The following is a 13,271-nucleotide window of genomic DNA, read 5'->3' as shown; positions in this document are numbered from 1 at the left end:
AATTTTAGCCATCCTGAGAGGTGTGAGGTGGTATCTCAGTGTGGTTCTGATTTGTATTTCCCTGACGATGAGTGATGTTGAACATCTTTTCATGTGTCAGTTGGCCACCTGGATATCTTCTTTGGAGAAGTGTCTATTCATGTCTTTTGCACATTTCTTTACTGGATTATTTGTTTTTTGGGTGTTGAGTTTGATAAGTTCTCTGTAGATTTTGTATACTAACTCTTTATCTGTCATTTGCAAGTATTTTCTCCCATTCCGTTGGAAGCCTTTTAGTTTTGCTGGTTGTTTCCTTCACTGTGCAGAAGCTTTTTATCTTGATGAAGTCTCAGTAATTCAGCTTTGCTTTTGTAGAAACAGTTTATAAGTGTGAAAACATTAAAATATATTCATAAAATGAAAAGGTATTCTATGATTAAGTAAGTTGATGTTTACTTCTTGAGGAACGTGTTCTTAAAAAAATTTTTTTTTTAATGTTTCTTTCTTTTTGATAGAGACAGAGCATGGGTGGGGGTGGGGCAGAGAGAGGGGGAGACACAGACACAGAGGGAAGTAGGCTTCAGGCTCTGAGCCGAGCACAGCCACACAGAGCCTGACGCAGGGCTTGAACTCATGAGCTGTGAGATCAGGTGGACATGTTCTTGATAAACTTGTGAAGCAGGAGTTCTGGGGCAATGTGTGTGATATCCCATTCTTCTAAAAATAAATGGGGTTTTGTGTGGGATTGGGGTGTGGGTTGGTAGTTTGGCAGTGGAAGGGGGGATATCTTTTCTGCTTTTGCTAATTATCTAGACTCTTCCTATTCTTGTCTTAGTCTTTGTGTTGAAATTAGGGATGGTTTCTTGAACACTCGTGTTAGTTCTTGCATTTAGGTTACGATCCCTTAGTTTAGTAGACAGGGATCTACTTCTCAAATTACTTTTTCCCCTTCCTCACCTAATTCAAGCGTTAGACTTTGTAGCTTATTTTTTTGACAGATGAGATGCTTCGTCTTTCTTTCTGACTGTGAATCTGAGCTCTTTTTTCTCTTTGCCCAGTGAGACACACTGGTCCGTTGACCTCTGAACTCACTGGCCACAGGGTGTGCGGGACTCCAGCGCACTGCGGGCTCCAGCCGGGCTCCAGGCGGGCCTCCTGCTGCACTGGGGGCCCAGACGCAGAACCTGGTTTCTGTGCACGCTCATCGTCGGTCCCTTTCCGTAGGAAAAACGTATCGTGTATAGTAAAGCCTTGTTTGAGAGTGTCTTTTCTGAACTTGGTGCAGACTAAGCAAATTAGAGCAGCAGTTCTTTGTCAGTAAAAGCAGTTGTGTGGAGTTATAACAACATATAAGCAGTCTAGCCGTTTAACATTTGCATAGATTCTTATTCCTTTGTTTTGGTATTAAATATTTCTAAAAATTGAGTATTATGCAATTGCAGATCTCTTCTATGGTGGCGAAAGATGCAGAAATGCATAAGAGTAAGCTGCAGTACTTTATGGAGCAATTTTATGGAATCATCCGGAATGTGGATTCAAACAGCAAGGACTTATCCATTGCAATTCGTGGATATGGACTTTTTGCAGGAGTATGCGGCTCATTAATTTACTCTGATCTTTTTTATTTTCATTTGAGTGTTTAAAGGAATATAATTCGTTGTGTTTTGAACACCATCACACACTTGTGACAGTGTTATTGTGACTTGCTTTGCTATTAACTTGTTTTTCCAGTGCCAACTATGTACTAGGGTTTTATGCACATATTACCTCAAATTCTCAGAACTCTCCCAGAAGCTTTTAGGATTACAGATGAGAAAACAGACCCAAGGAAATTAGGTACCTTGTCAAAGGACACAAATTGACGGAGCCATGATATAAAGTCAAGTCATTTTTTTTCAATTACACTACACTGGAGTAAAATTGTAATTGACGTCACACAGTGTTGTAGAAAGAGAGGTTTTTATGACAGGAGTGTATTTAAGAGTGATGGTAGCCATAGTTATTTCCCTCTTAGTGGGTCTCTGTGACCTCCACTTTATAGAGAGCGTGGTTTGCTGCCTCTCTGTCTACAGATCTGCGCATCACTCAGCTCCCTTTTCAGGGAAGGAGAGTCCGTCTTCCCAGCTTTCTATTCTCACCACTCATTCCATCTCTGGTAATTTCCTCATTTGCTTCCAATTGATCTTTCTACCTCTTGCTTTTTAAAAATCTTCATTTCCATTTGACTCTCTTGGGTCCTTTAGATATATTTAGGGCAGAAGAACCTGTATGTGGGAAGGTTTAGATGTAAATGAAAGCAGGGTTGTTTTTTTTTTCCTGAGAGAGTTTTGCACATGTGCACATGCGTGAGCAGGGGAGGGGAAGAGGGAGGAGAGAGAGAATATTAAGTAGGTTTTATGCCCGGTGCAGAGCCTGACTCAGGGCTCGGCCCCACCACGCTGGGGTCATGACCTGAGCCAAAATTAATAGTTAGATGCTCAACCCTGTCTGAGCCAGCCAGGCGCCCTGAGAACATGGAATTTTTAACTTTATACACTGTGGTCTAACCGACTTCAACTGTTGGTTGTGGTTAGATATGTTCACAGTGTCGCTGGAGTGTGATAGTCAAGAATAAAGAGAGCGGGACTCCAGAACAATTAACCAGTCAGATCCTCAGTGAAGCTAGATTAGATCTGAAGTCCAGAGGAGCCTTTGAGGACTCTGAGGCTGGCGAGCAGCATCCCCGGGCTTGTGAGTTACCCGGGGGCTCGGGGGTGGTGCGCGGCGCGCTGGGGCAGCGTGCTCCGGCTCTGAGCTCGCTTCTCGGGCCCCCCTCCCGGTCCTGGCCTCGCGGCGCAGACACTGCGTCTCGTTTGTCTTTGGCAGTTACCGTCTAAGCAATATCTAGGTAGTTGACCATCAGTAGCTGTTTTGTGTATAAGTACATATTTAGAATGTAATTACAGATTATTTTTAAAAGCATCTTTATGAGATATACTGTATTTTATAACTATTTCATATCCATTAAAAAGCTTGTTCGTATTCAGTTTATAATCATATGGCTTAAATGACACTTTAAATCTTACGGTTTTGACACTGATGAGACTGATGGACTTTTGTTTACCTTTCTGGAAGCCTTGCAAGGTTATAAATGCAGAAGACGTTGACTTCATGTATGTGGAACTCGTTCAGCGCTGCAAACAGCTCTTCCTCGCCCAGACGGATGCCGTCGATGAGCACATTTACCACATGCCAAGTTTCCTCCAGTCTATTGCAAGTGTCTTGCTTTACCTTGACACAGTAAGTAAAACAGTTACTTATACTGAGCACTGTTTTAATTATTTAATCTCAGTTCTTCAGATAGTTGGAGAGTCATAGGAATTGTATGCATTCAGTATAGGCACTGCTGTGATCAAAGTGACATTTTTAAGTAGTTTTTTCTTTTTTACCTTCATTTATTTTTGAGACACAGAGAGAGACAGAGCATGAATAGGGGAGGGGCAGAGAGAGAAGGAGACACAGAATCCGAAGCAGGCTCCAGGCTCTGAGCTAGCTGTCAGCACAGAGCCTGACGCGGGGCCTGAACCCACAAATGTGAGATCTGACCTGAGCCGAAGTCGGATGCTTAACTGACTGAGGCGCACCTTTAATTATTATTTTGTGTTAATTATTGTCATGAAGCTTGACGTATAGTTATCCACAGGAGGAAAACTTATTTATTACTTGTTCTATTTTTCTAGGAAGATTAAGATCGCTGCTTGGGGGAGAATTGCACCTTACGTATAAGACAGTTTTACTCTTGATTTTTTTAGGCAGTCACAGTGTGAAGCTTATTAGTAGGTTACGTGTAAGCCAGGTTTTCATTTATTTCGTATGTGTCTACTTGAGTTGTAATTATGTTAGATATTTAGAATATATCTAGACCTATTTATTCCCTCCTCTAACTTTTGGTTTGCTGTCCATTTCCGGTAGGTCCCTGAGGTGTATACGCCGGTTCTGGAACATCTCATTGTGGCACAGATAGACAGTTTCCCACAATATAGTCCAAAGATGCAGTCGGTGTGTTGTAAAGCCATCGTGACAGTGTTCCTGGCGTTGCAGGGGAAAGGGCCGGCTCTCTGGAACCGCATCGGCGCTGTGGGTAAGCCTGGCCTCCCCCTTGCTCCTGTGAGGATGTGAGGGTGCTTGGTGAGCACTGAGCTGTGGGTACAGGCATCTTTTGTATCTGTTGATGCCTTTGGGGAACTTACGTTTTGGTGGATCAGAGTCTCCTTTTTCATAATTTTTTCTGAATCTTTTTTTCTCCTTTTTGCTCCTGAATCTTAATAGTCTAAAATTTTACACTGAAGGTGTTAATATACTTAAAGGGAAAACTTGTTATGTTTAGTAAAATAGAGGCTGTTTTTTTGTTGAGTATTTGGTTGTACTTTCTGATGTTGCCTTCATTTTTGTTTTCATTTTATTTTTTTAGTGCATCAGGGTTTAATCAGAATATGTTCTAAGCCTGTGATCCTTCAAAAGGTAAATTCTGAATCTAATGTTTTGAAAATTAGTCTTTTGTCACTGAAAGTTAGAAGGGATGATGGGAGTTTTAGTCTGTAACTATACAAAAATGGCCTTTTTAGTTATTAGCCACGCCTCACATTATGAAAAGTACGGGACATAATGCCTCTGTATTTTTTCAGGTGACTAAATTCCTAAGTATGGGACATCCTTAAATGTAACTTTACGGATATTTACACATTTTTACAAGAAGGGCGTGGCTTCTCTCTTGAAGCTCTGAGACAGAGTGCTTAGGCGCATCACGGGAGGCATCTGTTAGTCACCTGAGACCGTAGGAAGCCGGATGAGGTGGGAGACGGACCCGCAGAGGACGGTGAGATGACTGACCGTCACAGGCTCCTCGGGCGTTGGTCTGAGATAGGTTTTTTTTTAAATTTTTTTTAATGTTTTTATTTATTTTTGATACAGAGAGAGACAGAAAATAGAGGGGGAAGGGCAGAGAGAGAAGGAGACACAGAACCGGAAGCAGGCTCCGGGCTCTGAGCTAGCTGCCAACACAGAGCCCGACACGGGTCTCGAACCCACGAACGTGAGATCTGACCTGAGCTGAAGTCGGAGGCTCAACCGACTGAGCCACCCAGGCACCCCGGTCTGAGATAGTTTTTAATTCATCACTGTTTTAGTCCCCATTAGAAAAATTATGACTGTTTTTCAAGCCTGCTTGCATATAATCCTTTCATGCAACACTGTCTTCCGCAATCAGATTGGTTTCTGACTAGTCAGTGTTTCAGCGCAGGAAATTCCGAGAATCAGAACATGCTGGCAGCCGTGCTTATTTTGTGAATCCACCATAAGTACTGGCTTCTTGTCCTCCTACCCAGGGAGCGGAGTCCGCATCTGAAGACGATCGTGCATCGGGGGAAGTTAGGACTGGCAGATGGAAGGTGCCCACGTATAAAGACTATTTGGATCTTTTTAGAAGTCTCCTGAGTTGTGACCAGATGATGGTAAAAATGACTGTTTTAAACCGTGAAATACCCCCGTTCCTCTTTACCAGTCTCCATAGTTGTACCCCGAGGACTTACTAATTTCAGAGTTATAGTTTACTAACTATTCAGTTGTTTCAGTTGTTTATTATGTAAAATGCTTCACATAATAAAAAACTAAAATGGTGTACGTTGGGAACAAAATCATAGAACTTCTGTAAACTTAATAATTGCTGTAGCTGAGTCCTCATTTCATCCGCGAGTAGCTAGTTTGATGCTAAGTTATCCTTCCTAACAGATCCAGCCTCTTAGGTAACAGAAGTACAACAGCATTGTCACCATGGAAGAGCTCTTCCCTTTTTATTTGTTAAAGATGAAGATTGAAAAAGATGGAGATGAGTCTACCTCAGTAGTGAAGGAGATTGGTGCATGTTTTTTTATGTCATTTATGATGAGAACAGTGCTTCCTGTTTAATGTTTCTGGTAGATGTTTCTCTGATGTCTGCTCTCAGCCAGGCTCTGGCCACCTTTTCAGCATAGACCTGGCAAAGCATTGTACCCTGGGAAGAACAATTTCTGTCCATAGGTGATTTGTGTTCTCCTGTCTTACGAGTTTAATTGTTTTCTTACTGAAGTAAAATAGGGTAGCAGTGTTAGTCATTTTACCTACAATATTTCTTTTTTATCTATGATGTTAGGTATTCCTATATTTTGAGGTTAAGTTTCATAGAATATTTGAGTAAAGGCAGAGTCATTGGCCTATATTTTTGGAATAGTAGAATAGTTTCACTTAAAAAAATGTTTATTTATTTTTGAGAGAGAGAGAAAGAGAGCGAGCAGGGAAGGGGCAAAGAGAGATGGAGAGAGAATCCCAGGCAGGCTTTGGGCTGCCAGTGCAGAGCTGACATGGAGCTCAGACCTATGAATCATGAGATCGTGACCTGAGCCGAAACTAAGAGTCGGACGCTTAACCGACTGAGCCACCCAGGTGTACCAGAATAGTTTCACTTTTAAAGAAATGATAATACTTTTAAGTCCATTGTGAGGCTAGGTGTGCATTTAGTCACATGTATGTATGCTTATATGTGTATATATACACATATGCGTGTTAGCATGCTTCTATATACATATATGTGTAAATGTATATGCATGTATATTTGTACAAACATGTATATAATGTGTGTGTGTATGTGTGTAGTATATACGTAGGTGTTTTTACACACGCACATTAAGTGGGATAAATGCTTTGACGAGGATTGGCCTAAATCTTCTCATTTGCTACTTTGTACTTAATAAGTATCTGTTACATGTATGGGTAAGTCCTATCTGACTGAAACGATATTGTCCTAATAACTTAAGAAAGTGTCTACATTTTGCAGCTTGAAAACTTCCAGGTAAATCTTCAGTTTACACAGAAGTTGCTCTAATATCTAAATATGCAAGTACACATATGTATTGTAATTTAATATGGATACGGATACTTTTTTGCATAAAATTTTGAAGTTTATTACTTTTCCTTATTTTAAAGGATTCTCTTTTAGCAGATGAAGCATTTCTCATTGTGAATTCCTCCCTTCAAAGTCTGAACCGTTTGCTATATGATGAATTTGTCAAATCAGTTTTGAAGATTATTGAGAAATTGGATCTGACACTAGAGAAACAGAACATCGGGGGACAGGAGGTTAGAAGTTTTTGTCCATCATAATTTCGCATCACTTTCGTAGCAGCTCTCTCTGGATGTTAGTACCCGGAGGAAGATGGCACAGTTAGAGAATATTGTAGGAAATTGATTTCTGCGGCATCCGTGTGTGTCGTTGGTACTTTGCTGTTTGAATAGCTCAGTGTGTAGAAAATGTGATTTCTAGGTTGTGCAAAAGTGGGGGAGGGGCCTGGGATCCCTCTGGTTTATAGCCGAGGAAACTCGAACTCCGGGGGCAGAGAGCTCAGTGTGTTCCTGAGATAGCAGAATACACCCTCCTGTCTTCTGTACCCACATTTCCGGGCCTGTATGAGAGAAGTCACAGTTTCAGGCTGCCAACCAGCAGCCACCATGCTCTTCTCTGAGGACGTGCTTAGGAAAGCATGATGGGAATGACACTCGTGTCCAAGGGCTTCAGTTCCAATGGAAAACCTCTAATTTGCTGTTCAGCCCAGGGGTTGTTTTTCTGAGACTACATTATGCTCGTCAGTACACCGTGCGTAGTACCTCCACTGTGACACCGTGGGGATGGTGGAGGGACTGCAGGGGATAAATAACGGAAGCAGTATTGCATTTGTATTGTTATGTTATTTATGCTGGTTGATGGAAACAGCAGTATTTTTCATGTTTTACATATGTCTAAAATAATTTCATTGAAAAACTTGCCAACAGAGACTTCTGGACCTATGCCTGTGCCAGCCTACAAAGCTGCTTTTTAGGACACTTTTGTTGTCTTCAGGGGCTTCCCTGGCACTTTCTTTCTCCTCTTGTTTTCTTTCTTCTGTTTCCTGACCTTTCACCTCACCTCCAGTAGGGCAGGGGTCACCTCTGCGACTGCTTCCCGAGGAAACCTTAAATCCTTACCTCCTTTACAGCTGCCAGGCTGTATGTCTAACAGTTGTTTAGCCTGAGTTTGAGAGCACAGGCACGGTCTGCTCACAGTGAGTTACTGTTGCTCAGTACTGCTCACTACTCCTATTTCTCAGTTTGAAGCCTCTGAGTCCTACGGACACGTTCTGATGTCCGGAACTTGTGCCTGTGTCAGGGCGTCGATGCGCGTGCCTCCAGGAGGTCCCAGCCCTCCCCGTTCCTGTTCTTGTGCTCGTACTGTTCTTTTATCACTTACTCTGTCACTTCCTTGGTGTCGTTTTCATTAATGTTTTCGAGCTCTGCCGTCTTTATTAAATGATAAGCTTTTTAAATTGTATTACTTGTAATTGAGGATCCACGTAGACCTTTCTCACATTGATAAAGTGTTTGTCTGGGTACATCTACATTTAAGGATGAAAATGAAGCTACTGGCGTTTGGGTGATCCCGACCTCCGACCCAGCTGCTAACTTGCATCCTGCTAAACCCAAAGATTTTTCAGCTTTCATTAGCCTGGTGGAAATTTGCAGGTATTTTTAAAAATTCTAATTGTTTAAGGGTGGAAAAAACTAGCTATTGGCTATAATATACAAAAAAACTTCTATGGATGTCTGAGATGAAATAGTGAAAGACTAAAAATCTAAAATCGCTTATATGAATCTTTAAAATATATCTAAATGTAACAGCTTAGAATTATCATTGTTCTCTGTTTAAAAGACCCTCCGGTAGGGAGGGCTGCCTGGGGGCTCAGGTAAGCGTCCGACATTTGTTTTTGGCTTAGGTCATGATCTCATGGTTCTTGGGATTGAGCCCCGTGCTGGGCTGTGCACTCAAAGCGTGGAGCCTACCTGGGATTCTCTCTCCCTCTGTTGCTGACCCCACTCTGCTTGTGCACATGCTCCCTCACCCTGTCTCAAAACAAATAAAAAGATATCCTCGGGAAAAAACGAAGATGAAAATGTTTGCTAATGGATCATACGCCTTTTTGATTTATATCCCTTATAATTTTGAAGCAGAATAAAAATATTATAAGGTAGAAACTTCTACATTAAGCTTTTAATTTGTTTTTACAGAGAGATTCTTCCTGAGAAACATGTAGAATTTTTTGAGCCATGGGTGTATTTGTTTGCCTACGAGTTAATTTTGCAGTCTGCACGCTTGCCTCTCGTCAGTGGCTTTTACAAACTGCTTTCTGTTGCCGTGAGAAATGCCAGGAAAATAAAGTATTTTGAGGTGAGTGGTTTTTTGTGCAGACATCGAATATTCCTATTTTTTAGGTTGTGTGAGTATGTGTAAATGCATTATAAAATATTATAGTATATTGCAGTTTTAAAGGCTCATTGTATTTTCTGTGCTTTTAAAAATACTGTGAGTGGCAATTGGTTTACACTGTAAAAGAAGTTAATAGCATTCTCTGTTCTTATTTACAAGCACCTGGCTAATAAGGTTAGATTAACAGAGGTTCACAGAGGTTCTCAAAGTGTGGTCCTGGGACCAGCAGCCTCAGCACTACCTGAGAAATCGGTGCCCTCTCCAGACTTAGCTCCTCAGGAACTCGGGTGGCCGGGCTGAACAGTCCAGGCTAATAGGCTCCCCAGGTGACCTGGTGGCCAGTGACCCTGGAGAGTGACTGGATCAGTGTGCCTGATCATGAGAAGTCCGCTCGCTTAGTTGCAGGGTGAGCAGGTCTCTTAGTTTACAGGTGTAGGTGTTGAAAACCAGGAACGGGGGAATGGACTTAGGCCTCCGGCTCTTGACTAGTCATTCACCTTTACCTTTATTTCTCACTGGCCTCTGCCTAAACTGTTATCAGAGCCGATTTTTCCCCCTCCTCACAAGACCTTGGCAAAGTAAAAATGGATTTACCCTTCAGAAGTAAGCCTGGGGAGGGGAGGTGGATGAGGGGAGGTGCCTGGGTGGCTCAGTTGGCTGAGTGTTTGACTTCGGCTCAGGTCATGATCTCAGGGTTCCTGAGTTCAAGCCCTGTGTCGAGCTATGTGTTGACCGCTGAGCCTGGAGCCTGCTTTGGATTCTGTGTCTCTCTCTCTCTCTCTACCCCTCCCTGGCTTGTGCTCTCTTTCTCTTTCTCTCTCTCAAAAATAAATAAGCTTCAAAAAAAATTAAAAAAAAAATAAGACTGGGAACTGCTAGATTAGGACACAGAATTACATGATATTGTTCACTTTACTAATTTACTGCTTTATTCAATAGGGAGTATGTCTAAAGAGTCAGACACAGTCTCCTGAGGATCCAGAGAAGTATTCATGCTTTGCTTTGTTTGCAAAATTTGGTAAAGAGGTAATTTTTAAATGATTTATCTGGTGTTTTCATGGGCTACTTAAAAATGAAAGTAGGGGCACCTGGGTGGCTCAGTCAGTTAAGCATCAGGCTTCGGCTCAGGTCATGATCTCATGGTTCCTGGGTTCGAGCCCTGCGTCGGGCTCTGTGCTGACAGCTTCGGATTCTGTGTCTCCCTCTCTCTCTGACCCTCCCCTGCTTGCGCTGTCTCTCTCTGGCTCTCAAAAATAAATTAAAGCATTAAAAAAAAAAAACAAAAAAAAAATGAAAGTATGTTGATAAAAAAATCTTAGTGGTCACAAATACCTAATGACTTAAAAATTGGCTTGCTGAATCCAGACTGGGATTAGGGGATTAGGAAGTACTAAGAGAGGAAATCGTTGTCTTTCCAAAGTCCCTTGCATTTCCATTAAATAGTTTGAATGGATTATGACTTCTTTAGCTCTCCATAAGAGAATGAAGTACTTCCACAGATGAGTTTTTCCTACAGATCAGTGCTTACTTTGTAAATGATAGTAGCCATATCATATAAAACCTGCATGATCATTTTTTGTATTTTTAAGGGTAAGTATTTTTTAGTTGATTCTCTGATTATAGACTATTCAGATGCACAGCACTGTCTTTTTCTTTTCCTTTTTTGTTCAGGTTTCAGTTAAAATGAAGCAATACAAAGATGAACTTTTGGCCTCCTGTTTGAGCTTTATTCTGTCCCTGCCGCCTGACATCATTGAACTTGATATTAAAGCCTACGTTCCTGCATTGCAGGTAGATACGTTATCTCAAGCAGATCTATTTTTCCACATAATGTTATGTTTTCTGGAAAACATGGAACTACCAAGGTCTCGCCTCTGCAGTTACAGCAGGTGCTTCCCCATTCGATGCCCTGGTTCAAGTTCTCCCTCTGCCACTTAGTGGCCCTGGGACTTGGGACCCTTGGCTTGGCCTCTCAGAGCTTCTCTGACAGGTGGATGTGAAGATTAAACTTCCCTTGTGTTGGAAGTCAAAACCACACTGAGATCCCACCTCACACGGGTCAGAGTGGCTAAAATGAACAAATCAAGAGACTCTAGATGCTGGTGAGGGTGTGGAGAGACGGGCACCCTCCTGCACTGTTGGTGGGAGTGTAAACTGGGGCAGCCGCTCTGGAAAACAGTGTGGAGGCTCCTCAAAACACTATCCATAGAACTCCCCTATGACCCAGCAATAGCCCTGCTAGGGATTTACCCAAGGGATACAGAAGTGCTGACGCATAGGAGCACATGTACCCCAGTGTTCCTAGAGGCACTGTCAACAATAGCCAAATCATGGAAAGAACCTAAATGTCCACCACGTGATGAGTGGATGAAGAAGATGTGGTATATATTCACGATGGAGTACTACATGCCAATGAGAAAGAATGAAATCTGGCCATTTGTAGCAAAGTGGATGGACCTCGAGGGTGTCATGCTAAGTGAAATAAGCCAGGCAGAGAAGGACAGAGACCATATGTTTGCACTCATAGGTCTAACAGGAGAAATCTAACAGAGGACCATGGGGAGGGGAAGGGGGAAAGAGAGTTAGGGAGAGGGAGGGAGGCAAATCATGAGAGACTCTTCAATACTGAGCACAAACTGAAGGCTGAAGGGGGAAGGGGTGAGGGAAAGGGGGTGCTGGTCATGGAGGAGGGCACTTGTGGGGAAGAGCACTGGGTGTTGTATGGAAACCAACTTGACAATACACTGAATAAAAAAGAAAAAGAAAGTCTGCAATATAGCACTGGCTGCATAGACTGGTGGTCCTTGTTTTCCCAGGGATGATCTTGGATGCACCTGCTTACCTCCAGCAGTATCTGTCAGTAGAAAGGCTTATTCATTAGAAACCACAGTTAATTGGTGCCGTTTCTTTAAATGTTAAATTCTTGTTAAAGAATAAAAATAATGTTAAGTAATGTTAAATGTTAAATTAATACCTTGTTTGTATTAATATATAGATGGCTTTTAAGCTGGGCCTGAGCTACACCCCGTTGGCGGAAGCAGGCCTGAACGCCCTTGCGGAGTGGTCAGCTCACATCCGCGAGCATGTGATGCAGCCGTGTTATAGAGACATACTGCCCAGCCTTGATGGGTACCTGAAAACGTCAGCCTCACCAGGTAAGGTTAGAATTGTGATGTGTACCGTAAGTAAAACGGCAATGTAAGAACGTTAATAGGACTGTTTGTATTTTTGCAACTTCTGTAATTTGAGTCTAACATATTGAAAATATGTTTGATATTTTGGTAGTATTTCCAGTTTAGTCAGTATAAATGGGACATAAGAAATATAGTTGAGATATAAACCTGTTTTTCATTTTATTCACTTATATCCTGCCGAGGTTTATAAAATCTTCAAAGGCAAAAACTCTATATTTAATATCTTGAACTCCTCATAAATCTCAGTACATTGCCTTTCAAATAAATAGTTAAATAAGTAGAGATTAAAACTATGAAAATTTAATAGTAATTTTAGATTTTGTTAATTTTTATTGATTTTCCAAATATAATAAGCGAAACACTAATGTTAGGCCATTAAGAAAAATTGCCTTAGTAGAAATAGGTTTGGGAAAAGATTCAAAGGAAAAATGATCGGCCCAGGGGAAAGTGTGACAGTCAGGGAACATGGTAATTGGAGTTCAGGGGACAGATTAACTTGAACCAGCACAAACACGGACATCGGTATTGCTAAAACTTTAAACGTTAGCGTCATGAAAAATTAAATAAATTAAATGTTAATTTGTAAAATTTTCTCTGTGTAAACCATTTTATCACTCTCCGTGAGGATTGTTGATTTGGAAACAATGAGTGACAGTTGTCGAGTCTGGTTCTTCCGACGCCCTCGGTTCACAGTCAGAGTTCAAGAGGAGCCACAGTTTTGGGAGATGTTTCTGTAAATGGTAGCAATAATAAACTCATTTAGAGACCACACAAACATCAGCTACTTAATG

At 41.7% G+C, this 13,271-nt stretch overlaps 1 protein-coding gene across 1 annotated transcript in view; it reads left to right on the top strand.

Annotated features, from left to right (window-relative positions):
- Positions 1-13,271, top strand: part of PRKDC (protein kinase, DNA-activated, catalytic subunit) — a 183,083-nt gene that overhangs the window by 14,375 nt on the left and 155,437 nt on the right. The window contains exons 11-21 of the mRNA XM_029923172.1: positions 1,422-1,568; positions 3,094-3,258; positions 3,931-4,099; positions 4,430-4,479; positions 5,343-5,468; positions 6,976-7,128; positions 8,429-8,544; positions 9,088-9,247; positions 10,226-10,312; positions 10,958-11,077; positions 12,282-12,441. Of these exons, the coding sequence (XP_029779032.1) occupies positions 1,422-1,568; positions 3,094-3,258; positions 3,931-4,099; positions 4,430-4,479; positions 5,343-5,468; positions 6,976-7,128; positions 8,429-8,544; positions 9,088-9,247; positions 10,226-10,312; positions 10,958-11,077; positions 12,282-12,441 (1,453 nt within the window). The remainder of the gene's footprint in view (positions 1-1,421; positions 1,569-3,093; positions 3,259-3,930; positions 4,100-4,429; positions 4,480-5,342; positions 5,469-6,975; positions 7,129-8,428; positions 8,545-9,087; positions 9,248-10,225; positions 10,313-10,957; positions 11,078-12,281; positions 12,442-13,271) is intronic.

The sequence above is a fragment of the Suricata suricatta genome, chromosome 15, assembly GCF_006229205.1.
Source record: "Suricata suricatta isolate VVHF042 chromosome 15, meerkat_22Aug2017_6uvM2_HiC, whole genome shotgun sequence".
In the NCBI taxonomy this organism is placed as follows: domain Eukaryota; kingdom Metazoa; phylum Chordata; class Mammalia; order Carnivora; family Herpestidae; genus Suricata; species Suricata suricatta.
Note: the sequence above shows the minus strand (reverse complement) of the source record. Positions and strands in the feature narration are given on the sequence as shown.